The sequence below is a fragment of the Aureobasidium namibiae genome (assembly GCF_000721765.1).
Source record: "Aureobasidium namibiae CBS 147.97 unplaced genomic scaffold scaffold_9, whole genome shotgun sequence".
Lineage (NCBI taxonomy): Eukaryota > Fungi > Ascomycota > Dothideomycetes > Dothideales > Saccotheciaceae > Aureobasidium > Aureobasidium namibiae.
The window spans coordinates 620,476-646,479 of record NW_013581200.1 but is presented as its reverse complement, the minus strand read 5'-3'; the positions used below and the strand labels follow the sequence as shown (position 1 = coordinate 646,479).

The following is a 26,004-nucleotide window of genomic DNA, read 5'->3' as shown; positions in this document are numbered from 1 at the left end:
GGCTCTGTCGCGCTCATATCGCATCGAGTATGTCCTTATGGTTGACTCGATATTTCCTGGGGAAGGAAAGAGGTAAACGTCCTTGTTGTGCCCCTGGACAGACTCTTGCTGCCCAGCCATCGAGGATTTTACTCCGAAGATCATGGATCAACCATCCAACACCTCAGTCTCGAAAAATAAAGCACAAGAGACAGTGGGGGGTTGGGGAAGTGGCGATGTGTCTGAGAAGTCAAGACCATCAGTCAAGCTGAGGGACGAATATCCGTCTCCATCATTTCTGTAGTCAGAGCTGGCACGGTTCATTCGACAGAGATGAAATCGTGCCGTGGATGTTCACGTCAAGCAAAAGCGACTCGAAGGATACCAGATGACACGCGGCTGAACAGATTCAGCGTTCCAAAATCAATGTCAAGATTCCATGTGATTGCATGTGTTTATTATCCAGATATCTGCACACCACTAAGTTCAGGCAAGGTACAAAACCCAGCCACGAATACATCCCACACCTCGCACAACACAGAAACACTCGACAAACTACTTCGATCTCACCGGCAAGTTTCTACTAGTAGAAGGACTCAGCATCGGTCCCAAGTCCTCGTCGCCCTCTTCGTCCCCCTCGGCGATTGCATCACCCCCGCCCCATGGCATCGAAAACCTCGGAGTAGCTGCAGCGCCAGGGCTATTGCTCAATGCATAGTTGCCGAATGGATTGTGCTGATCCTCATTTTCAGCGCTACTGTGAGAAACACTCCTCATCTTCCTGAGCATGTTGCTAAAGTTGGCTCCATGCTGAGACATACGACGTCCCGAGCCATCCTTGGCAGCACCAGAGTTATCGATGGAGTCGAGGGAGGTGCTGATGAAGGCGTCAAAGTCTGCTTCGCGGTCAAAGAGACCGGTGGCAACGGATTGACGGCGCATTTCACTGCTGCTCATGCCTGACATGGTCGACAAGCGTCTCAGAGTCTCGTAGCCAGTGGGATTCGCAGCTGCCCAGTTGAATACGTCGCGGCACATATCCTGCAGATCAAACTCGGCGCGCCAATCGAGGTCAGAGGCTGCTTTGTCTGGAGAGGCAGTCACGGTGCCCAGGTCTCCTGCACGGGCCTCGCCGACGGTAAAGGGGATGGCAGTGCCGGCGGCGTTGCTGAAGGCTTTGATGATCTCGAGGACTGAGTAGCCACGTCCTGTGCCTAGGTTGTAGACGTTGTAGTTTGAGACGGGGTTCTGACCATCGAGTTCTTCGTCTTCGGGGACGGGGTCGGGTTGCTTTGTGGCTTTGCGGAGGGCTGCTAGATGGCCCATGGCAAGGTCGCTGACATGGATATAGTCACGCACACCAGTGCCATCGGAAGTATCGTAGTTGCATCCAAACACGTGGACACGGCTGCGACGACGTTGATATGCCTGGAGGATAACGGGCACAATGTTGTTTGGTGTACCCTTGGGATCTTCACCAATCAACCCGCTTGGATGAGAGCCGGTAGGGTTGAAGTAACGTAGCGATATGGCGTGGAAGTTGGGATCCGCGACGCAGTAGTCATTGATGATCTCTTCCGACATCCACTTGGAGCGTCCGTAAGGGTTGGTGAGAAGACCACCTCCAGAGCCCTTGCCAGCAACTTGAACAGTTTCCTCTGTAATGCCAGCCTCATGGCCAACGCCATAGACCACAGCACTTGAGGAGAAGATGAGATTGTTGACAGAATGAGCTTTCATGGCTTTGAGCAAGACTACAAGTGCGGCGACATTATTTTCGTAGTACTCCAGTGGCTTTGTGATGGACTCTCCAACAGCTTTGAGAGCAGCAAAGTGAATGACAGCCGTGATCTTGCCCCAAGCTGACGGGTCCTTGGCTTGTGGGCTTTGCTGAGCTCTTTTTGCTGGGTTCAGAACACAGTCGAGCATAGGGTATGCCTTGTTTGCAGAGACATCACCAACGCTCACAGGAAAGACAGCTCTCTCGGCATGAGTCTTGTCGGACTGCCAAAACTCGAAGACTTGGTTCATGGATCTCGTGCTCCGAATGTCAACTTGATGGAAAAAGATAGGCGGCACATTGCCCGATTGTTGAAGACGTTGAGACTCAGTCCGAGCAATGTAGTGTACACGACACAGAGACTCCATGTGGCTGTTGCACAGGTTATCGATCACAACCACAGCAACACCTGCATTGAGCAGTTCAAGAACTGTATGCGAGCCGATGTAACCTGCTCCACCAGTAACAAGACATACTGGGAACGATTGTATCTCTGCGCGAAAGCGCTCCGCCTTGTCCTGGAGCGATTCTTCGATGGGCCGACTGTGTGATGGCATTCTGCTGTACGGTAGCATGTGATATGTCGAGTTACAATCGCTTGTTTCGACTTATGAGAAGATGTGTAGCAGCGTGCTCCTCCTCAATTGAAGACCTCAAGGGGAACATCAGCATCATCGAGTCCTGCACAAGACGTTAGACTTCACATGTGGTTTCAGAGCTTCAACACAGGAACCAAGTAGGCCCCCTGTTACATCACGAGCCACATCATCGAGACTCTGGATTTGCAAAAGCACTGCAGCGTTACGACCGTGACATCAGTAGTATTGGACGACCAGCCAACCGTGTTAGGGATGTCGCTCAAAGTCAAGTTGCACGCGGTGAGAAGACAAGAACCGAACGCATCTGCGATGCCTCGCGTCTACGCGAGCATCCTTTTGTCCAGAAGATCCGCAGCTTGAGGTTTTTACGATCCGAGCATATCGACCAAAACTGATCGGCTGATGTCTGATTTGCTCAGGAGTCTCGGCTTCAATGCTCATCCCCGTTGGTTTACCGTCGCAGATTGCACGCAGCGAGAGGGCTTCCTGTAATAGACGCATCGCAGACCTGTTCGACTAACGTGTACAAAGAATCGAGGCAATGTGATTCGCAGGCGTGAGAGGTCCAGAGCATTGGTGGCTGCTTAGGTCAATACAATGTGTAGTGGTGAAGGCCAAAGAAAGCCGCAGCTAATTGGTAGATGCCTTCATCATTGGTCGCGCGAACCGAGGAAGCATCTCCATCCAGCGTTTAGGCGCGTAAAAACATGACCCACTTGTCCAAAGTCAGAGTTGACAGAGTTGAAAGCATGAGATGAATAATCTTGGGGAGGACACTCGATGGAGGGAAGTCGCGAACGACGGCAAGACGCGTCGTCCGAATGAGGAAAGTGAAGCGAGAGCTTCCATCGCCGCTTTGCAGACTTGCACCTTAATTGACAACAACCGCCGTATTGCCGCAGGAAGACGACACCATCCTCGAGATCGTGATGCGGTCAGCAGGTCACCAATGTCGATTCCCCCTTTCCTCACCGACGACTGTCAGACACAAGGACTACACAAACTCGGGAGCAATTGCCTTGATGTGAGGCTTCAATAGTAATATCGATATCAACGACACCATCTGTAGATCCAGACGAAAGTGGATGCTAGTATGATGGCTGTAGATGTGTTCATACATGCTCAGCCGGAATGATGATGCACAGTTTCCTCTAACTCTAACACAGCTATGCCTCACCGACGCTGCCAATCAAAAGTAATATGCCACATAGCTCGGCTGTCCTCGTTGCTGTCAATGCTATGCTTTCAGAACGTCACATCAAAGACTCCATCGTTTGACAGCTTGAGCATTGACATGCCTTCGATGCTTCCTCGTTGCTGCAAAGAAATCGCAATGTTTGCTGGTTTCATGCATAGCAGGCAATCAGGAACCATACAACCATGGCGTCCTTCTTCCAACCCTCTCTAACTGGGCCGAACACTGACAACGCTTCCGGCACCAGGTTCTTGATCAACTGGAATGCGACACTCAAGGGCTCGGAGCTGACGACTTACTGGTACCAAATCCTTGTCATCTCAGTCGGGTGCACATTTTTCGTCCTTGGAGTCTCCAACTTGATCATCCAGCACATTCGGAAGAAGCGCCGCCTGAAGGAGGACCTTTTACCACCGAGTATCAAGAGGTTCCTGGAGCTCCCAGCAAGGTGGACGCAGCCCAAGAGTTCATTCCCCAGAACACAAAAAGATACACAGATCACCAGCGAGAAAGCTACTTCCGAGCCAGTCTTTTCTCCACCCAAGCTATCACTGGTCAAGAGCTTTTGTGTGTCTGAACACGAACTACCTGTACAGAATTTCCGATCCAGCTTCGACCTGCATGTTGTCGGCTTGACCGGAGAAAGAACATCTGGCACAACACCGGAAACTGTTGCTCCGGTACGTAGCTGCGAAGAGCCGCCGCCTTCCGGGTCGAGCACTGCTGAAAGCGCGATCTCGTCTCATCGCTCAACACAGGACTCGCTTGGGCATTCAGAGCCCAACACGGCCCAAGACTCCGTACACCCTCCTCGCAGCTCAGCGGACGTTCAACCAGTGACGAACATTCCGACGCTTTTCTATGGTTTGCTGAAGCCCACCTCGAGATTTTCAGAAGAGAATATTGTGGAAAGGGCCGCCTTCGTTAACAACCTCCGACTCAAACAAGGTCTCCATGGAGTTGTCGTATCATACAGCCAGGGTGACTCAGCCGAAGACATCAACACACTCTTGATAGCGCTCAGAAACCTGCACGTCTCAACGGTTTTGATGGGTGATCCGGATCTTCAGATCGTAGACTCGATCTCCTTCGCACTGATCGACGGTTTCATGATCAAGAATGCCTGTGTCCTAGCCAATGGCCAGCGCCGAGATTTCTTTCGCGCAGTTCAGCTGCGAGAGTGCGTCGCAAGGTGTAAACGTCAAATGAAGAAACGTCCAGAATTCTTTCTGGGATTTCTCGAAGTCTGGACAACCAGACCTTCAGCAGCAACTCTACGTCGAGCATTCAAGCTAGCAGACTTCTTTGGTGCCGTGATTCAAGCTCAAGCGGCGTCGCAACACAATACTCGAACAGACATGAGTCTCAGTGCTTTTGACTGGCTCAAGCGTTCCGAAATTGTATACCTGCAAAAATGCTGGGCACAGAATCCTGCTCTGAAGCCTGCTCCATATTCAGAGCCAGAGGATAACCATTTCAACCTTCAGAAGCTATCCGAGGTACTGGGACCAGCTGAAAGCCTGCTTGCATTGGCTCCTCTGCCTGCCGACGTTCTGGCCCTCCAAAATGAGCGGCTGGAAAGCGTGCCTAGTCCAGATTATGTTTCGAGTGCAGCAAGGAGAGAGAGCTTCTGGGACACAACGGATTGTGGCGCACCGCTCTGCAAGAATGGATGTCACTTTCTTCGTGATCAGATTACAGAGGAGCACTACGGGCGAATTCTACAAACACAACGCCGATTGAGAGAACTGCAAATGTTGCACGTCTACGCAGACATCGAAGTCATGTCAATGTCCAAAGTGCTAAGCACAGCATTGGAGCACTCTTCCTACCCGCACTTGCTGCAAAGGCTGCTTGACCGACTTACCAAGGGACATGTGCGGATCTACAAGGGTCTGGACAGTGGATTTAGCCTCCCAGACGATAGTGGACACATGATCGGACTCTCCGAGAGCCTGCAGGAGGATGATCATGAGATTATCAACATCTACATCTCGCTGAAGAATGCTCATGATACCGCTACGCTCTGGCACATTTTTCTCGCACATCATGGAATACCGCGCTTGCAGCGTTACGAGGAGGAACTCTTGTTCTTTCCAGGTGCACAACTTCCTAAGAGTATTCAGCAAGAACTAAATCAATGCACTGAAGCTGACCTACTGTCCATCATTCAACAAATTCGGCTGAGCAATTTAGATCATCTTCTCCATCAACCAATCATTCATAGATGCGTAGAGATTCTACTCGAAGAGAGTCGAAGTGCCAGCTGGATAGCGTTGCACTCTCGAGCTTGTCTCGATGAATCGCTGAGTACGCGAACGCTTGTCAAGATGCGCCTCGAGCAGTTTGCAAAACAAGGCGCACAACGACTTCCAGAGCTAGAAAAGCTTGCTGAGCTTTCTGAGCTACTCGAACGAAAGTTGCAGGACGCCTTGTTCACTGGCAATCGCTCGACGTTGAACCAGTTGTCAACTCCCCTTGTAGATGCCTACAATGCTATTGGCACTATCCGACCCGCTGGTTGCAGACTAGACATCTACGGGCTGATATACTTCTGTGCTCTACGCAAGCTTGCCTACGAGGACGTGTATCTCGAAACCACAGATCGTTGTCCACTCTTCTTACAACAACATGATCAAGCTGGAGTGTTCTCTGAGTTGTGGGTCCTTGGTTCACAGTGCGAAATATACTTTGGTGTCCAGCCACGAGCCTTGGGAGAGGTAACGTTCAACAAGTATCACGAATATCTGACTTCCCACCCGCCTCCACCTGATTCATGGGACGGCAAGGACGTGTTCACTGCCTATGCCAACACTGAGGCTCGCATAAAGCTGGAGGGGCACGAAGCGATGACAGGTTCTGGTTCACCTGTGGACTTACCTGGACAAGGGGCTGGATTTAAGCTCGATGTAGCAGAATCTACTAAGCGTCTTACCGAGGCTGCCAGTGCGTTCGGTGCCTTATCCATCTTCTGTTTCCCAGCAGTAATAGATGTCACACTACTGTCATTTCTTGGTCGCGGTTTCTATCTGACGGCGTTCATGGACTACAGAGCTGTCACCATGGCTGGCTATGCCATTCTTACTGCTCTTCTGATGACTGGCGGTATCACTGGCTGGGTGGGCAGCACTGGAGGCTTCTATCTCTTCAACGTAAGTCAAGCTAAGTTTACACAATCCAGTCTAGTCACTAAATTGTCTAGTTTGCATTTGACAACATGTCATATTTTCTTGTACAGCGGTTCTCTGCCTCTTTCATCTTGAGCACTATCGTAGCCTTTTGCGGCTTCTTTGCGTTTAGTGCTCGAGTCGGATGGTTTGATGGCTTCATATTCCTGGTATATCTTTATGCTCTGACGACCTTCCTCAATCTGCTAGGTGAGTTTGAGCATCCGGGTCTCGAGCTGAAACTGATATTTTTCCAATAGGCATGTTTGCTACAACGCATCGACTCGGTTGCCCTCTCACATCTGGCCGCACTGCCATGTGGAGGTGCATTCCTATCCTCTTCATCTCTCCAATTCTCACTACCTTCGTCAATGGGCACGATCTGCTCATTTACCTGATTATCATCTACACCTTTGTCATTGCACTCCTTATCAGCTTCCGAAATCTTCTTCACGAATGGACTACCTGGCTGGCTAAAGTGCCGTCGGTGAAAGAGAAGGATTTGATGACCTGGTACAAGTCCAAAAAGGACAAGCAAGATTCCGCGTCTGGAGGTGACTCGCAAGAGCTCGCGTCGCGCGCGCGTCTTGCTCTCCGACTAGCGGTACATGGATATCGAAACAGGAGCCTCTTTCGCAAGATCTTCAGTTCTGAGCCCAACATAGATCCGTTTGTCAAGAAGATGGGTATCGGACATCCGTATGCTCTCTGGTTGCTTGAGAAAGAGGCCGGCGGAGCAGCCCTGCCGGAAATCTATACGACGACCTGGTTTGTGCAACTGGAACTTGCATTCGCCAATCAGCGCCAATTGACCCGGGGTCTTAAAGAGCACAGTCAATTCATTACATTTCGCTACTCAAAATACGACGTGAGTGCTTTGTACTCTACGTGCTCTCACTTGGACTTCGCTAATACTCTCCTAGCTCGGGCAGAACGTAGGCCTGTTTTTAGGCGCTCTTATGGATCGCTGGATCAATATCGTCATGAGCGCGAGACAACCACCGATCGAGATCTACTTTGACGACCGAGCACGTTATGGAATCTGCTTCGGGTTGTTGTACTTCCTTTTTGGTGCAGTTGCAGTGGATGTGGTTCTACAAAGGTTCTGGCCACTCGCAGTCCAGCTTCCAGATCGTAAGATATCCACCTTGGAAGGTTACAGCGAGGTCAAGGTTGATCAGCAGCGGTATGATACGACTGTTTCTCAGAATTAACGAAACGAAGGTGTACTGACAAGCTAAAGTTTGCGCAACAAGCATTACCGAAATGCGCTGATGGAACTATTCACCTATCTGTCTATCATCTTTGGTGTTATGACAATCCTCCTCTGGGTGTTTGTCATTGACCACAGATCTATCATTGTGTACTTTCTGTACGTCTTGGGCTATACAGGAGTGTGTGTATTCCAGGTATTTCAATGTGCTGACCTCATACGTCTTGCAAGCTGACCTTTCGTTAGTTCAATCGCTGCTTTACTCGGGATCCGAAGACACACGTGGTCGCAGTACTCGTATGTTGCGCTGCAGGTTTTGTCGTTGGCTGCGTCCTCCGAGCAGACTCCCACACAGATGCACTCATCTACGACTATGTTATTGGCTTGGATGTTGCCAGCATATCAGCTGCTATATCCACGTTCATATTCACTGGCTATTTCTCGTCAACATCAAATCCAAAGGACAGACCTCAGGTGGCCCCCGAGACAGACAGAAGAAGTACAGAGAAACCGCCGACAAACAACACAAATGCTCAACCATCAAGTTGGGCGACTTTGTTCAAAACTCACACCGATACTTTATGCAATCTGTCGCACAACACCCACCGGCAAATTCTCCAGCATTTGTGTCTTGACATCGACGTCAATGCTCAATGGACCAAACTTCCAGATAATGTTCGATCCCTTGTTATATCGCGCATGTTGGGTGTCACAAGCCACACGACTGCCACTTGCCGCACGTGGTTGGCGGCAAGATCGACAAGAACTCAAGAGTGTGATTCCGAATTGAAAAAATGTCTAGTCGAGTATGAAGAGAAAAAGTCGACCGTCAGCAGAGATGCAGAAAATGCTTTCAACATTGCAGGCTCTTACAAGGAACCAGAGTTAACGTCCTTCTTGGGCAGGAAGTTTACGGTCAAGTCCAAGTTCACACGCCTCGTTACAATCCTGACTCTTACCATTTACGACATTGTAAAGTGGACAGCTCTCATCTCAGGTGGCGCACCAGATGTCAACCGCGAACTTTGGTTCGCGCTGAGAGATCACCTATGGCACAAACCTCTGCTCTGGATACTGCTGAAGGTCTGGAAAATCTGCTGGTTTCTCAAGAACCTCTTCATCTGGCTGTTTCTGATCCTCGGCAGACCCTCATTGTCATCGTTCTTAGAAATGAAGGATCGAGGACTACCACGGACACTTCAAGGTGAAGTCATCACGATAGAAACGCCTTTCTCAAAAGTCAGCGGCTTCCTCTCGCGCGATGCTGATGGTAATCTGGTTGTTGCATCTTTTGATGGTATGCATAGCACTCCACCCGAGTCTTCTCCTCTGAGGAGTATGGCAATCTATGACAGGTCATACCGAGTCATACATTATGAGAGTAATCCAGGAGATCAAAAGACCAAGACTACCTCAACCTTCGAGTACCAAAACAAGAAGTGGAGACGTTGGCCAACCAAAAGAATCACCAAAGAAGAAAATGGCCGCGAGATCACATCTGTTTTTGACAAACATGGTCGCGTGGTCAGTGGAAGGTTGTTTCGTGCGGAGGCAGAATTCTCTTTCGAATATCTTTACAAGAAAAGACCAAAGGGCAATACTGAGATTCTGAAAGCGACATACACTCGGGAAAATGTTGCAGATGACAATCCTCCAGTGATCTCTGTGTTTTGGAGCGTCCAACCACGATCTGGTTCAAAAGATGTCAAGCATTGGACTGCCTCTGACAGAATCAGACGGGTGGTTGCGATCCTGGAAGGTCGGACTTATGAGACTGAGTGGGTTTACAAGCACGCAAGAGATCCTGATCTCGAGACAACATTGACAGATGAGCACGGCACAGTTTTTGCTGGTGTAGCAACTCCTGAAGCAGTCCTGAAAGATGCATTCGGTCTGCTCAAGAAACCAAAAGATCTGTCTTTTGATAACGTCGATCTTTTGATTCATCATCCTTTGGAGTGGCTCGAACGATTTCCCAACCACAGTGCTCAGAGTTCCATGTCTGCTTCATGGTTCATGTCACTCATGCCTTTTGGCTATTCTGAGGCTAAGAAAAAGGTAGTCTACCGCAAACTATCCACTGCCGTTTTGAGAACTGCCTTGTGGACGCTCTGGGGGAAGCCACCTCATCTGGATGCCGTATCAGCGTGTTTTCTGGATGAGATGATACTACGCAAGGAGCCTCTTTTGCAGAAGTACTGGAGGCTGCGGGATGCTGGACACCTGTTAAAAGCTGCACACCATCTCGATGAGAACCTTGATTTGATAATCTCTGCGATCGAGCCATCTGCAGAGGCGTCTCAGACTTGTCCACTTCTTATCAAGATTTCAGACTTGTTCGTCATGGGGCTGGGCAAGGATGCGAATCAAGTCACAGCTCGCCCAGAAGACGCCTATCGCGATACCCAGACTCGGACCTCTGTCATCTTCTCAGACAACGGTTGCTGGCCTGACAATCCTGGCGGTGTCTCCAACTGTCGGCGGGACTTGGTCAATGGACATACGACTATTCGCGGTCACTGTCTAGCTGAGTCTGCTAATGATTTCGGCATCCCCCGATACCAGATCGAACAGAACATCAATTCACTGAAGATTTTGCCTCTTTGGGGCTTGGATGGCAAGACGCCCTATCATGGTGTACTCGACAACTTATTGCAAACCCAAATTGACGAGCGAATCTTCAACACACGAATCGAAGATGATATCAAGGCTATCTTCATCCCTCTGCTGACATCCTTTGTCAAAGGAGCACGAATGAGACGCCATACTCGAAATGACTTGATCACTTTAAGTAACGTGATTCTCCAGATGAACAGATACTTCGAGAAGTGCGACTTCAACAAAACCTGGGACAACAAAGATGTTTGGGACGCATGGATCGAAGCCTGGCTCATAGATTATAACGACCCTAATATTGGCAACCCCCGCGATTACTTTGAGATCGAGCAAGCGACAATGGGCGATTTCAAGAGTGCACTCGGACTGTACGTCTGCTACTTCTTCATCTACTCAGTCGAGCTTCCGCCAGACTGCCCAACTGTCTTCCAGAGTACACATCACGGAATAAGCAGTCTCTATGGTATGCTTCTGAAGTATCGACGTGGTACCACCTGGGGCATCTGGGATCATGCCATTCTGTGGCGAGAGACTTGCTTGAACATCAGTCCAGCGCAATGCTTGCTCCCGATTCCAGTCCAGTCTATGCTACTTGCTGGCATCAAGCTGGCTTGCCATCTGGCGTATACCCATGTCGATATTGTCCTACCATGCACTTCTGTCTTCAATCCCGATTGGGAGATTGATCTAGGCACAGATCAAGGACATCGGGGTAGCAAAAAGCTGTTCGCTCGCAAGATTGATCCTATCGTAAACGGTATTAGCAACATGGACGCTTTCCAGCCAGTCACAGAGACTAGAAGCAAGCTACCGACATGTGTAATGCTGTCAAACGTTCAGTTCATCAAGGATGTCAAGAATGCTGTACTGGCTGCTGATGTAATCGTCAACAAGTACGGCTTCACCGATTATCGTCTGATCGTCTATGGCGCTCAGGACAGACAGCCGAGTTATGCTTTAGAGACGACTACACTCATCAACAGCCGTAATCTGAATGGTAAAGTCATTCTCGCTGGCTTTGGTTCACCGAAGGAAGTTCTCAAAGACGCATGGCTGTTCATGAACTCTTCGCTCTCGGAAGGTCTTCCGTTAGCTATCGGAGAAGCTGCTCTGTCTGGTATTCCTATTGTTGCCACAGAAGTAGGCGCTACGGCTCTGGTGCTTACCGATCCTGATGACTCAACTAAGCGCTATGGCGAAGTCGTGCCTCCCAACGATCCAGAAGCGCTCGCGAGGGCTCAGTTGAGCATTCTCGGCATGTTAGGTCCATGGGCAGAGTACACCACCGACAAAATCAAACCGCCACCACTACCAGACCTTTTCAAGCCCGAAGACGTCAGGTGGATTCTCGCGAGAATGTACGAGAAAGCAGACGATCGTCGTGCTCTAGGTCTCAAACTCCGAGATGTCGTTCTCCGCAGTTTCCACGGACAAAGATATCTTCGTGAGCACGAACAAATGTACTGGATACAGCGTAGCTGGGCAGAGACCCGCCGTTGCGCAACAAAAATCAGCCGACATCCGCCGGCGAACGATGCCTTTGGCGAGTCAAATGATTTTGAGTACGATGACGAGGCTGATACTGGAGAAAATGCCAAGGCACGTTGGCAAGATTTTCAATTGGAGAAGGTTCAGTCGCATAGTCAGCCTGCGCCTCGCAAAGAAAGGTTAGGTACGTACGTGAGAGGCATGTCAACTGTGGGGTGAATCTAGAGGTCAGCAGGGTGGAGTAAGGTGTTCATAGTTTGTCGGAACCCATTATTTTAACCGTTCCGATGTCCGAATATGTCCTCGAACTTGACGTGTAGTCTCGTCTTGTTTTCCAAGCGAAACCCGTTCGTGCTTTGGAAAGTGTATCTCCAAAGGGGTCTCTTGCCCCCGACATTCGAGAACTCAAATCGCAGGAATAGAGAAGCAGTGTTGTTTGATTCGCTGCCTCGAGTAAGTGCACATGGCCGTTTCGACGTAGGTGTCTGCTGGCCAAAACAGTTTCTCCCAATCCGGCCTCTCTTCACAACGGACAACAGCTTTCCAAATTGCAAAGATATTGGCAGATCTTGTTAGAGGCACATACCAGATTGCATATTGTACAAGATGCCGCTGTCAGAGAGAATGTCTTTGTTCATATCAGATCCAAGACTTCGAATTAGAAAGCTGTTCGGAGACAAGCAGAAACCTTCCAAGATGTCCATGAATATGTATGTCGCGCTTCCTCTTTACATGTACCCTTCGGTCGGTGTATGGCAACCGCTCTACGATGCTTTGAACAACAACCCACAAGTTACCTTCAACATCATTATCAATCCACACAATGGACCCAGCGGCTCTCCCCCAGACTCCAACTACATCTCCAACATTTCTCTGATCAACTCATACACCAACGTCAACACACTTGGCTACGTACACACCAGCTACGGCAAACGCTCTCTCTCCGAAATTTCCTCTGATATCGACACTTACGAATCCTGGTCCACATACACGAACTCGAATATTTCGCTCAATGGCATCTTCGTCGACGAAACACCTGCATCATTGGAGTTCCTCGGCTACATGGCGACAATCCACGATAAAGTCAAATCCACAATGACAATCGGCAATCTCGTCTGGACAAACCCCGGGGTCGCTGTCGATGCCTCTTTCTACAAAGTTGCTGATATGATTAATGCTTACGAAAACACATATGATCATTGGATGAATCACGGGGGCAATTCGAGTATCCCACAAGCAAGGAGGTCGAAGAGCACGGTTATGTTGCATAGTTATCCATCAACTACGCATACTATGGCTAGTGATGTTGATGAGTTGGTGGATGCTGGGTATCGTGGGGGTTTGCTGATCGTCAACGATCAGTATTCGAGTTTTGATGCGATGTGGCCGACTTTTACGAAGGAGGTCGGACAGTCGAACGCGAACGTCAAGTGCTGATGGCGTCGATGGTTCTCGGATCACCAGGGTCTTATAGGATGACCTTTGAGTTTGCAATACTGATTTGACGGATATGTTCGACGGCATCGAGGACGGGATTCTGGATGCTGGTCGACACTCATAATTGTTGATGTATGATTGATCAAGGACATGGGAGGTACATATATTCCATAAATAGTGTACAATCTGTGCATCAAACTCACACAAAGCTTGCACAGGCTTCAGCTCTCTCCCCACTCGCGTTTCTCAACTTGACTTCCTTCTTCAGCACTCAAAGCTCCAGACTTGCGTCCATTTTTGCGTCTTTTCGTGCTGTTGCCATCGATGTTGGTCGAACGATATTTTTCCAAAGCGTATCTCGACTGTCTGTCTCTCGATGGGACGAGATCAATTTCGCGTCGCGATGCGATACCCCAACATTCGCGATCGACGTGCACCTTGATGAGGCCTTGATAGTACGGCTTTGAAAATTCGGGAGACATAATCAAGTCGTCTGCACATCACAGTACGACATGCTTTGTCAACTCCATACCAACAACATCATATTTGCCTTATCTAAACATGCACGAATTTGTCGAGTCCATCTCGGTCAATCCAAAGCTGCGCCTCGCACACGTCATCGTATCATCTACGCGACGATTGGCATCAACCCGATTGTGCCTTGTGATCAAGGCTGATGTGTATGGCTGTGTATCAATAGCTTGAAGTGGACTGGAGGATCGCTTTACAACACAGGCCCGACGCTATGTTCAGAGAGAGATTTTGAGCAGCTGTAAAGCCGTTATACTTCAAGAAAGGAGCAAAAATAATCTTGTGTCAGCTATGTGGCGCTAAGGTTCTCGTACGAGCGCAAGCAAGTCTACGTCCGTGTGCGCTGGAAGACAACAAAACCAGCTCTGCACCAAGATCTGAGAGATCTCCATCCCTCAACTCACTACCAGGATGCGTATCGCTATGTTCGAGCGTGCCTTTCTGGCACGCTCGGTGTATATCATCGTTCTTGGTATGCTTAGTCTGATAAGTCTGGCCAGTGCTCAGGTCAGCAACTCCACCGGCGGGCAGACAATTGCCAACACCATCTTGATCTTTGCTCGCAATCTACCATCATCTTATTCGGCAACCTCCGGACTCAATGGCTATGGCATCCCATACCAGCTGCAAATTGTACCCCAAGAAGGTATCACACTGCCAACCCTCAATTCATCTACTACTCAAGGCAATTATGGTGGCTTCATCATCCTCGGCGAAGTGTCCTATGATTACGGAAACAACAGCTGGGCCAGTGCTTTAACCGCCGCTCAATTTGCGACTCTATATGCATATCAATCAGATTTTGGTGTGAGAATGGTCCGTATCGATGTCTATCCTGGACCTTCCTTCGATGTTACTCCTACCATCCCTGGCGCCGGATGCTGCGGTGCCGGTGTCGAGCAATTGCTCAGCTTCACAAACACAAGTGGATTCCCTACTGCCAATCTCGTGCAAGGTGCCACCATTAGCACTCAAGGCATTTGGCACTATCCAGCAACCATCACCAATCCGAATACGACCTGGGAGGTTGCAGGCCTCGGACCAAGTACCGATGGTTATTTCTCCGGACGTGGCTCGGCCGCTGTCATTCACCAGGACGGAAATCGTCAAGAGATGGTCTGGTTTTCGAGCTGGGCGACCAATTGGGCCCTGACGTCAAATTACCTCCAACATGCATACATTGCCTGGCTGACTCGTGGTCTGACGGTTGGCTACCGCCGCATACATCTAAGCACTCAGGTTGACGACGTTATGCTGAACACAGCACTCTACCAGCCATCGGACGCCTTGTTCAGATTGAGAGCAGCAGACCTCCAAGCCATCAAAGACTGGACGCCTCAACTGAACTCAAGACTCCCTGCTGGGTCCAACTATTTCATGGAGCTGGGATACAACGGGAACGGCAACATCGTTGCAGGTATCACATTTGAAAACACGACAATCTGCCAACCTGATCCCGCCATCATTTACACTGGACCCATGTCTTCAACTCCGCTCGAATTCCAGAAGCCACTCGGTACCGGTACGGATATCTGGCCTACTACGCCCACGACATACCGCTGGAGCAAGGCATGTTCTTTGATCGACCCTCTGTACAAATGGCTGTCAGTTCCAGAAAATATGAATGCCTTCGCACATGTTTCTCATACTTTCACTCACGAGTCGTTGAACAACGCAACATTCAATGACACAAACAAAGAGATCACTTTCAATCAGGCTTGGGCGAACGTCACTGGAATCAATCAAGCCACGAGATGGTCACCCAACGGTCTTATTCCTCCTGCCATCACTGGCATGCACAATGGAGATGCTATCAGAGCATGGGTTACCAACGGCATCACGTCAGCGGTGGGCGACAACACTCGAGCCGTGTTGATGAATCGACAAAACGAGTTCTGGCCGTTGATAAGTACAGTGGCCTCGAACGGATACGACGGACTTGAGATTATTCCACGCTGGGCGACAACCATCTTCTTCAATTGCGACCTTCCAGACTGCACCACAGCAGAGTGGGTACAGACCTCTGGTGGAAAAGGTAACTTCACCAATCTTCTCAACGATGCTCGCACAAACAATGTTCGTCACCTGATGGGGCTTCACCATGACCCCTTCATGTTCCATCAGTCCAATCTCCGCAACGCAGATGTCAACTCTACCACCATCGGTTCTGTCACCGGACAGTTTGCACTGATCCAGATCTGGATCGAAGTGGTGACTCAAGAAATGACACGCTTGACTAACTGGCCTATCATCTCTCTCAAGCACGACGATATCGCTATTGCCTTTACCAACCGTGCCGCTCGCGATCAGTGCAACCCCAATCTGACATACAACAAATCTTCCGATGGCAAGAAGATTGTGTCTGTCACTGTCACCGCGAATGGCAATACTTGTGCCGCTCCTATTGCTGTCACCCTTCCTATTGGCGCTACGAGCAACGCTCCTGGTCTTGTCAGAGAGACCATCGGATCCGATCCCTTGGTTATCTGGGTTCCTCTGACTGGAAGTCCCATCACTTTGAATCTGGCATCGCCGGTGTCGGTCTTGTAGGGTGTTGTCAGCAGTGATCAGATCAGACCTCGTTCCGAGGTTTAACCAAAAAAAAAATCGTGAGAGAGTGAGCAAAAGTTGCAATGCAGTATCTGATGTTTCGATTTGTGTGGAGATTTAGCAGGAGTCGCAGCATGCATCTCGAGTCAGATTTTCTATGTATGAGTAACACCAGACAATCGAGTGCCTCATTATACCATATGTCACTGAACTGTTGTCTACTATGGATGGGCAAGCCATTCGTGCCTGCCTGAATAACATCACTGGATGCCGACTCAGGCAAAAACGCAGGACTTCTGTCCACTGCTCCTGCCACCTCGCTCCTGCCAAGAATCTGCAGTCGGAGTTTCTCCTTCATCAGGCTGATCAGGCAGTAACGTAGTAGCACAGAGTCACTGGTTCTTTCCGACTATCGTCTCTGCGTTCTGTTACCACATTTGATGTCACCGCGACTACTCAGCTATTCTCGCATACCTCAGACCATGCCTCACACCACCCAAACGACACTTGCAGCCTCTGCAGATCACATCAGGGCTGAGTCTCTGGCTCGTCCGGACGTGGTGTGATCCGAGAAAAGTAAAATCAAGAAATAAACTCGACTTTTGGATAAGCTTACTTTTTTGACATTGAGAAAGATCAGCAGAGCCTCGCTCTTCTCGCTTACATGTCTTTGTCAGGCAATGCGCTCCAGTCCACAAGAGCTGCTAATCTGGCGAGGGAAGGAACGGGGTTTGTTGTTTTCGTTTTGACGGACTTTTTTCCGATTCCGCGCATAAGATCAAGCAAGAATCGATAGCTCCCAGATGGGGCTAAGCTGGTGACTATCGGTACCGCCCACTAGTCTGCCGAGTGCGCGGTAGCCGCTTGAAGGGCTGTAGAGATGCAAGACATGCTGATGGTCTGGAGAAAGGGGATCATCGATGGAAAAGCGGATGTCTCTGATGGCCTTGTGTAGAAGCGGAGGACGGGATTGTGGAGGGTCGATGATGCGATATGGTGGAGACATATCGGACGCGAGATGTGATGTGATGGAGTATGCTGAACGAAGGGAGGGCCATAGCTGCGTAAGCAGGCCAGTCGTTACCTGGAGATCGAGATCAGGAGTCGCTGCAACGTTCAGAGTGCACTTTCAAAGAGTATAGTTGGTTATACGTCGACATCATTGCGATGGGAGATGATATCTGGTATATACAGGGTTACCTCTGGCACTTGAATCACTGCGAGTCCTGTTATCCAAGATGTCATGTCGAATGAACGAGATCCTGTGCTTGAGTAGACGAATATCCATTGGTCATTTTGCACAAGGATGATAGAAACTGTCAAAGCTGATGGTTTTGCACATTCAGACCAACTCACCAGCATTCATCGAATGTTGTGGCACACAATATTGGAGGACGATGGGAATATTCGATGTTGTTCTCATTACATATATCGACGATAATCTCTTCTTCTGTCCCATTTGTCTCTCAGCTCTATGTGTATGTTGGAGTATTGAACACAGTGCCATCACAATACTCGACCCAGCCACCCAACTCTTTGCTCTTGATCACTTCCGAGAATCCAATATTTCGATTGATCTTACAGCTTTGCTTCAACGCTTGGGTGCTCACGAATCCAGGAGCACCCAGAGGATATTCGATCTGGAAGACTGGTTTGCCAGCTGTGATGAAGTTTTGATAGATGGCGCATTCGGCGTGAGCAATATCTGATAGAACTTTGTGAGTAACCAAGTTTGAGGGGAGAGTTGTGGAAGCGAGAGGGATGCTTACATGATTCCACGATGGCGAATTCGACCATGCAAGTAGCGTTTGCAGCGATTGAACCGGCGTTCTTGAGACCGATGGCCATGTTGTATTTTGCAGCTGTCAAGGAGAGAAAGGAGAGATAGTCCAGTGCGGTGTTTGCGTTGAGCGGGAAGCCTGTGTTTGTTTCCTCACGATACAGGATCAGTATTTCGATACAGAAGATGTGGTCAAGCGAGAACTGGAACTCACAAAGCCGTCCATATTATCCGGATCAACAGCATCACAACCCTTTTCAGCCGCCAACCTGATCCTTTCTGCCATAATGTCTCGTACATTCTTACTATCAGTGTTCACCCATCTCTCACCCGGCCAACCACTGAGATCACGCCCAAGGTCTTGAGGTGGAAAGAGTCCGGCATCGGGTCTCCAAACCTCCCAGCTACCAGCCGAGAAGTAACAGATGACCTTGATGCCTTGAAGGTGCATTTGTTGAATGTTCAAAGCATTGTTCCCATACATATCGATATCATAGATCGATAGAGCAGGCACCATAGGCTTCCAAGCATTGACAGGACTGCTGAGTACAATCTGCCATGGTGTACCGGGAAGAGGTTGCCAGAGCGGGGTGCTGTTTGCATAGACATTGACTCCGCCTAGTACACTCAGCACTCCAGGTTTGCAAACTGATGCTGGAGATGCTGAAGCGACGGCAGGAGCAGATCGTTTGGCGGAGACGATGGTGGGAGAAGATTCTGGTGCATCTCCAGAATTTGTGAGTCCGACACTCAACCCTACTCCCAGGGTGATGCCGAGGAGAGCGATAGTCCCTGCCACGGCGCCGAGGGTGCGGTATGGGTGACGGCGAATCCAAGGAATCTTGCGGGGTGGTAGCTTCTCTTCGTCGCAGAGGCGAGTGGATGAGGATGTCTCGTGGATCTCCTCCATACGTAGGAAGAGAAGATTGACTGTTGTAGTATGCGTTGAGTATGATGAGGCAATGGGAAATATACGAAGTCAAGGAGTATGGTGCTCGAGCAAGATCAAAGCCGTCACTGCGTGATAAAAACAATGATATGGAAAGTACGTCAAATGCAACATGGCGATCAATCAACTTTTGTTTTCTCAAAGCCTCCACGGCTACTCGTCGTTTTCTAGCTCTATGTGTCTAAGTTTCAGAGGTTTTTTTGGCAGGACCAATGACCTCGCCACTTGCTAGACGTCGTTTTTGCGTACGAGAGATCTCACCGAAATTTGTCAAGCGTGATAGTTGGCGCTTTTGTTTCTCACAGTAAGTGCATCTTCATGGACGAATCCATCGTGATCGTCGCGCGATATCTATACGTACTGCTGCGACCTTAGTTTCGTGTATGATCGCTATTTCCAATGATTCTCGAGATCTGTTCGAAAGTCCGTGAGAAGTTGACGCTGAACGCGTTTGTGTAGAGGACAAAATCAGAGGCGATACCAAACGTCACGATAACAGCTTCTTTGAGCAGATGTTGCTTCATTGACCCTGCTATATCCAGCTCACGACCACATACTTACGTTAGACCTAACACAATACATCCTGCATCATTTCGCTATCTCACCATGCCCTCTCTCGGATTTCTTACTGTCCAGATCTTTACTCAATCGGTTGGGGACGGTTCCATCGCCCAGAGGGCAAGCCTTCGATGCTGACGATATGACGAGAGGTTTGAGTCACCCACCACTGTACCTGTTGTCACATCTATATAAACTGGCTCTCCAGCCACCATGGCCATCTACATGCAACTAGCCATCAGAAAGAATTCATCAACGAGCACTGTGTCTCTCGGCATCAACTCGGTGGAGCGTGCTGCTTGCAACGCTGACCTGCCCAGACTGAGAGCAGACTAACACAGGAGGTCCGTTTAACTACTTGTCATTGTTCTTCTCTCTTTAGCTGCTGGTTACTACCATAGTCTTAGCCTGGGCAAGGCGTGTGAAGGAAGCTACAGATTAAGGGAAGTCACGGACCTGAATCCTTCTCTACCAGAATTCGGTACCTTCAAGACCCACATCACTGCAAATTGACCGCCTTGCAATCGTGAGAAGCCCGTCTCTCGCGGCATATGACAGACGATCACAAAATCTGCTCGGGCGGTTGAAGAACTAGGTCAGTGATCCTCAGATGTCAATGATCCTCAGATGTCAGTGATCCTCAGATGTCAGAGTCGCTCCCTTTACACGCCGGGTTTCAGTCTCATGGACGATACCTAGGGAGGACCAGAGTGGAGAATATGTGTCATGGACCCCGTCTGTTACCTTCCTGCGTATATGAGCTAGGCTAGAGCAGTGATCACAGGCCGATGTGCTGCTGCTGTTCTTGCTGCTGTCTCTGCTGTCTCTGCTGTTTCTGCTGTTGCGATTGTTGCTGTCATTGTTCTCGTTGTTGTGGTCTTTGTCACCGTCATGTTGGCAGTTGCTATGATAGTATGATAGCTATTTTCGAACTGGAACGGGAGCAGTTGTCGATGATCTAAGGGAGGAAGAGGTGTCACTAGACAAAGTAGCATGATATGGTTGGCAGGAACCACATGGACGTAGTAGAGATAGGAGCCCCAACTATAAATTGATATCTCCACCCCAACTAGTACATCATCAGTGAAGCCAGCAACGCCGTTCCAAGGATCGATTCTCTTCCGCCTCTGGATACTATCAAATGCAGATATCCTGAGTCCTACGAGACGACAGCCTATTGTGACAATGTGCTCAGTGGATCAGAGAACCAGGTCAGTGATCTTTAAGGACCAGCTTCGCTCTCTGAACATCCGGGGCATTGCATCCCTCGAAAGACGCTCGTCGTTCGATCACGGAGAGAGCGAATTGGAGAGTGGGAATTATGAACCTCCTTTGGTCTTCTGTACGTACACTGGTCAAGAGCGACAACAATCGGGTCGGTAGTCCGCCATTGGTCTTGCTGGTGCTTGTGCTTCTGTTGTTACTGCTGTTGCTGTTACTGTTTGAGCGGGTTTCCAGCTATCGAGAGCGCCGACAAGTGGTACCGCAGCACGAATGTCTCTGTACGTCAAAGGTGGGTGAGATCTTAGAGCCAACAGAGAATGTTATGGTTGGTCAATGATTGCATGGGTATAAAGCTATATCAGCGTGTGTCTGTATGAACCGTCGGAGCGGACATGCTGTGGTGCATGGTCCAATCTAGAACCAAGCTAGAGTCCACAGAGCAGGATGATGGGGCCATCTTTCCTGCCACTCTCCTAAGATGATGGGAACCCTTGCATCAAACCCGTCTCTTGAACCTCCAGTAGCAGCATCGAAGCCTTCAGTACTGCCCGTCTTCTCAGCGTGGATCTTCCTCTCGTCTTGTGCAGCAGCATTCAGCTCATCAGCAAGCTCAAGAATAGCCCTGCCGCCGACCAAAGATTCTTCGTGATTATCCTTAATATCGACGTTGAAGACGTGGACAGGGCGATTGAGCGGACTTCCTCGTGATAGTAGATCATCAACAACGGCTTCCCAGCAGCGGTCTTCGCAGGTTATGACGATGTCCACTGTGCCTGACTCTGTACCTTGGGCGCCCATGTCATTGGTGTAGACAGGGTCGCCAGGAATGGGTGCGTTGGCGTATCTCTTGCCTACACGCGGGTATCCAATCCTCCAATCTTGCCAACGTTCAGGACCCCATTTGATGTTTCTGTTGCGATCGAGCATGGGTAGGATACCGTTTGCGCGGTAGAGACGAGCGTCTTTGCCTTCAAGCTCGCGGTACATGCTGTCGTATGAGGTGTTGTTGAAGTTGTAGATGTTTGGCTGTGTGATTGAAGGGCCAGGCAGACGGACTAGCGAGCCAGTGCCGAAGGAGATGGTGGGATATTGTTGGGCGCTGCCGGCGAGGCGTAGATGTGCTTCCATCGATCTGCATGACCGTATTAGTACGGTGTTTGGGTCGAGAAGAGCAGTATCATGACGACGACGATGCAGGAGAGAGATGGACAAGCAGAGGCTTTGTATTGCGGCGAGTATATACATTTATGCAGAGAGGAAGGTAGAAGCAAGACATGGCGTGTGACACGGCGTGTTGGAGGACATGACGACAAAGAGGCACATGAATGGCACACAGCATCACAGACATACCTGTTGTTGTTACTGGCACATACGGTGCAGAAGCGCAGCTTGAAGCTCTCCTCAGCTTTGGCCTCTTGTGCTGTGTTTTGATCACTGACGCCGTCCACCCTCTGTACAGATGAGTCTGGTTGAGCGTCGGCTGGAGGAGGAGGCGGTGGAGGTGGTGGTGGAGGTGCAGACTGAGCAGGCGCCGGTCGTCTCCGAGGATCGGCAGACATGATTATGTGGTGTGGTATGCGATAGGAAGGACGGAGTAGCTTTGACAGATAGGCGCAGGTCAGGTAGACCAAGAGCTATAGTCGAGAGTGAAACGCGTAGGCGAAGCTTTCGGAACGGCCGAATCGATCTGGCAGGAGCAAATAGAGTACTGCGACGCGTTAGTCCGAATGGTCTTGATTGCCGAGGGGCGTGATTGGTATAGAGTGAAGGAGGGGTTGTTTCAGGTGTTTGCGTATAAGGTAATAAGTTGTCTCGACAGTCTCCGAAGAGTCCGACAGCTCCAATAATTATAATCTCATCATGTGATTGTGCTTGCAGAGGAAGGTGTGATGGAGTCGAAAACTTACGGAGAGAGAGGCCGGAGATGCGAGGTCGCCCTTTGCGTGTGAAGCAGTTTGGACCAGACGCGTGTGTGTGATGGGATTGGAGGAAAGAGCGTTGGCAGCCCACGGACCGAGAGAAGTTGCAAAAGAAAGCGGCTGCCGAACTGCCGCCAAGCTCATGACGCCTTCCCAATCAGGCAGCTCCGTCTCTTGCTTTCACCATTTTCGTCCACCGCGCAACTCCGTCTATTTTCATTATGCCCTTAGCATATCTCCGACATCGCTCATGTACAACCATCATGTTGCTCTTCCTCTACTCCATCCGGCTCGTAGCTTGACCACGCCTGCCGTTTCTTACCTTCTACTTCCGTCCAAGTGCTGATCGCTGCCTACCACTTCTTCACGATGATGTGCTATACCCGTCTCGACATCTCTGACTCGTGCCTTTGTCCCGTCCTATAAAGCTAGCTTGGCACCTTCCTCCCTTTCCTGATATACTCTTCCACTCTCGCATGTCGACTGTCTAGAAACCATGAGCTCATCTGCCGGTACCGTTGTTGCCTTGTTAAAAACTCTGCCCGCACCTTCAAAGACAGAAAAGGTCGCTTTCAAAGTCCCAGGAACTGATGTCGAAGCCGAGACCTGGTATGCTCTGTATGGAAAGCTCTCTAAAGATGTCACTCCCCTAATCTGTCTGCATGGTGGACCTGGAATGGCTCATAACTACATCCTGCCTTGCGCCCATCTATCCTCGGCACCTTTTTCACGCCCCGTCATTCTCTACGACCAAATTGGTTGCGGAAACTCGACACATCTGCGCGAGAAGAAAGGAGATACTGACTTCTGGACTACCGATCTCTTTATTGCTGAATTGGAGAATCTGTTATCGCATCTGAATATCAAGAAATTCGATCTTTTTGGCCAGAGCTGGGGCGGTATGCTTGGAGCAGTTTACGCCACGACACGTCCGGCTGGATTGTACCGTCTCATAATTGCAAATTCTCCCGCAAGCTTGATCACTTGGGTCGAAGTCGCCAACAAGCTACGAACAGAATTGCCCAAAGACATCCAGGAGACTTTGACGCGATGTGAGGAGGAGGGATCGACAGACTCAGAAGAGTATGAGCACGCCATGATGGCTTTCTACGTGAAGCATGTCTGCCGTGTCATACCTTTCCCGGATGAGCTGAATCAAACCCTGGCCCAAGTCAAGGAGGATGACACTGTTTACATGACAATGTAAGTCAAGGCTGGCTCAAGCTAGATATGTACCTACTGACAACAATTCAGGAACGGACCTTCCGAATTCAATGTCATTGGTTCACTCAAGAACTGGGATATCACATCCGAACTTCACAAGATCAATGTCCCGACACTGCTGATCAACGGCAACTACGATGAAGCTCAAGACATCACCATGGAGCCCTTCTTCCGTGAGATCCCAGGCAAGGTCAAATGGGTCCGTTTCCCGGAAAGCAGTCATTGTCCTCATCTCGAAGAGACAGAGAAGTTCGTCGATGCTGTCGGCAACTTTCTGACCTCTGAGTCTTGATGTGATAATTTTGCACGATTATGTTTTTCATTCGCTCTCTGTTTCTGTTCATTCATCTGTTCTGTTCCTTTTGGTCTTACCACAGTTTCCGTAATATACCCCTGTTCCACTTCTTGCACAACTTTTTCTGGGTTACAAAGCTTCTGCCAGGCTGTGGGAATTTTGTGCTCAGCCACTGACTTGTAAAAGTGGCATCAAAGCCACTGGCAGGCTCAGTATGCAACAATGTGCGTTGCGTAGACGAGCTGACTGAAGTAACATGCCCCTTCGGATGTGTGAGCGCGCGAGATTTTGTGAAGTTCAGCTAGATCATGCGCAATGTGCAAGGAACTTTGCAAGAAGATAGTCATGTTCATGGACTTGATGCTCAGAGAAGGGTCGTCGTCGCCGTGCCGTCCCGCCGTCAATGTACGTTGATGTCCGACTGTCGTGTATGCGTTCTAGATGAGATATCGGGAGAGGTAGCGGCGTCATTGACCTTGTCCGCGATAGTCGTTCGCGATAGTCATTTATCAGAGACGACCATGATGAGATTGTCTACGTAAGTAGAGAGATATAGGCTAGGAATAATGAGCGAACAACTTGGTTCGAAGGATGTAGTATATACGACCCTGGTTTCTATATATTATCACTGGCAATGTTGTGCATATAAACAGCAAGATCGTTCCCAACCATCGTCACTTATACTGGGCTTTTCGCCATCCACTGGACTAAACTTAACATCAAGCTATCGGAAGATACTGTCTCTTACTAAGTAGCTGGCATATGGAGTTAGAAAGAAGTGGTCACATATACGAACGCAATTCCTAATCAATTCCCCGAAGACCTCGTCTACCTTCGTCATTAAAGCCAGACCGTTAGGCTTAGTAAGAGACCCCATCTCTTTAGAGCAGTCTCTCAGTGTCTGATAGTTCTCGGAAGTGACCCATGTCTTGGGGCTTCATAGTAACATGCAAAGTCATTGTTATCGATTAAAGGTTCCACGAAAGTCTCTCGTACAGCGAGTGATTGATCCAAAAAGAAGGTACTCTAGTCAAGAAGATTATGCAGTGAGTGCGAACTCACAGTCTCTGAGCGTGCAAAGAACTATCGTCCAGATACTACTGATCATAGCCACTGGGCCAGCCGCTCATCTCCGTTGCGAATTAGGGAGGGCAACCGAGGGGTGGCAGTGATTGGTTGTTCTGGTACAGTCAACCTCTGTTCTCATACAATATATCACACAAGAGCAACAGCTGATAGAAGTACATGGATTTTTTGGTGGAGACTTCCAAAGGGGCAATATCGGTCTGCTTAGCTACAATGGACTTCTGCTCTGCTAAATCTGTGCTAGAAGAAACATCTTGAATGTAGCGCTTCCCTAGCTCCACATGAGACATAGACCGTATAATGTGTTTTTTGTTATCGACTAGCCGCTCTTGCGCTTGAGATCGCAGTCTGTATGCCTAAGGGTATGCTCCTCTGATTCACGGATCAAGTTTGACTAACGTGTCGATAATCGGT

General features: G+C 49.4%; 7 protein-coding genes across 7 annotated transcripts; 4 read left to right on the top strand and 3 right to left on the bottom strand.

Moving 5' to 3' along the window:
* Positions 1 to 13: 13 nt before the first annotated feature.
* On the bottom strand, positions 14 to 2,316 carry M436DRAFT_73136 (UDP-glucose 4-epimerase; the record flags this gene model as incomplete). The annotated part of the gene is made up of 3 exons (XM_013571823.1): positions 14 to 56; positions 944 to 1,876; positions 1,994 to 2,316. The coding sequence occupies 3 exons, from the start codon at positions 2,314 to 2,316 to the stop codon at positions 14 to 16; spliced, it is 1,299 nt and encodes a 432-aa protein (XP_013427277.1).
* Positions 2,317 to 4,467: 2,151 nt separating this feature from the next.
* On the top strand, positions 4,468 to 12,256 carry M436DRAFT_47179 (uncharacterized protein; the record flags this gene model as incomplete). Its single annotated transcript, XM_013571539.1, has 6 exons — positions 4,468 to 6,705; positions 6,756 to 6,930; positions 6,981 to 7,588; positions 7,644 to 7,906; positions 7,964 to 8,129; positions 8,180 to 12,256. Coding segments are annotated over 6 exons (7,527 nt in total), but the record flags the coding sequence as incomplete, so codon positions are not given.
* Positions 12,257 to 12,733: 477 nt separating this feature from the next.
* On the top strand, positions 12,734 to 13,474 carry M436DRAFT_47112 (uncharacterized protein; the record flags this gene model as incomplete). The annotated part of the gene is made up of 1 exon (XM_013571522.1): positions 12,734 to 13,474. One exon carries the CDS (start codon positions 12,734 to 12,736, stop codon positions 13,472 to 13,474), a length of 741 nt encoding a protein of 246 aa, XP_013426976.1.
* A 1,005-nt stretch (positions 13,475 to 14,479) lies between these two features.
* M436DRAFT_47491 (uncharacterized protein) lies at positions 14,480 to 16,555 on the top strand (the record flags this gene model as incomplete). The annotated part of the gene is made up of 1 exon (XM_013571600.1): positions 14,480 to 16,555. The coding sequence occupies one exon, from the start codon at positions 14,480 to 14,482 to the stop codon at positions 16,553 to 16,555; it is 2,076 nt and encodes a 691-aa protein (XP_013427054.1).
* A 1,472-nt stretch (positions 16,556 to 18,027) lies between these two features.
* Positions 18,028 to 19,245, bottom strand: M436DRAFT_47506 (endo alpha-1,4 polygalactosaminidase precursor; the record flags this gene model as incomplete). The annotated part of the gene is made up of 3 exons (XM_013571602.1): positions 18,028 to 18,260; positions 18,325 to 18,487; positions 18,550 to 19,245. 3 exons carry the CDS (start codon positions 19,243 to 19,245, stop codon positions 18,028 to 18,030), a joined length of 1,092 nt encoding a protein of 363 aa, XP_013427056.1.
* Positions 19,246 to 21,480: 2,235 nt separating this feature from the next.
* Positions 21,481 to 22,625, bottom strand: M436DRAFT_47412 (RNA polymerase II subunit A C-terminal domain phosphatase SSU72; the record flags this gene model as incomplete). Its single annotated transcript, XM_013571585.1, has 2 exons — positions 21,481 to 22,198; positions 22,417 to 22,625. 2 exons carry the CDS (start codon positions 22,623 to 22,625, stop codon positions 21,481 to 21,483), a joined length of 927 nt encoding a protein of 308 aa, XP_013427039.1.
* An 856-nt stretch (positions 22,626 to 23,481) lies between these two features.
* Positions 23,482 to 24,501, top strand: M436DRAFT_47715 (proline iminopeptidase; the record flags this gene model as incomplete). Its single annotated transcript, XM_013571632.1, has 2 exons — positions 23,482 to 24,188; positions 24,240 to 24,501. The coding sequence occupies 2 exons, from the start codon at positions 23,482 to 23,484 to the stop codon at positions 24,499 to 24,501; spliced, it is 969 nt and encodes a 322-aa protein (XP_013427086.1).
* Positions 24,502 to 26,004: the final 1,503 nt, after the last annotated feature.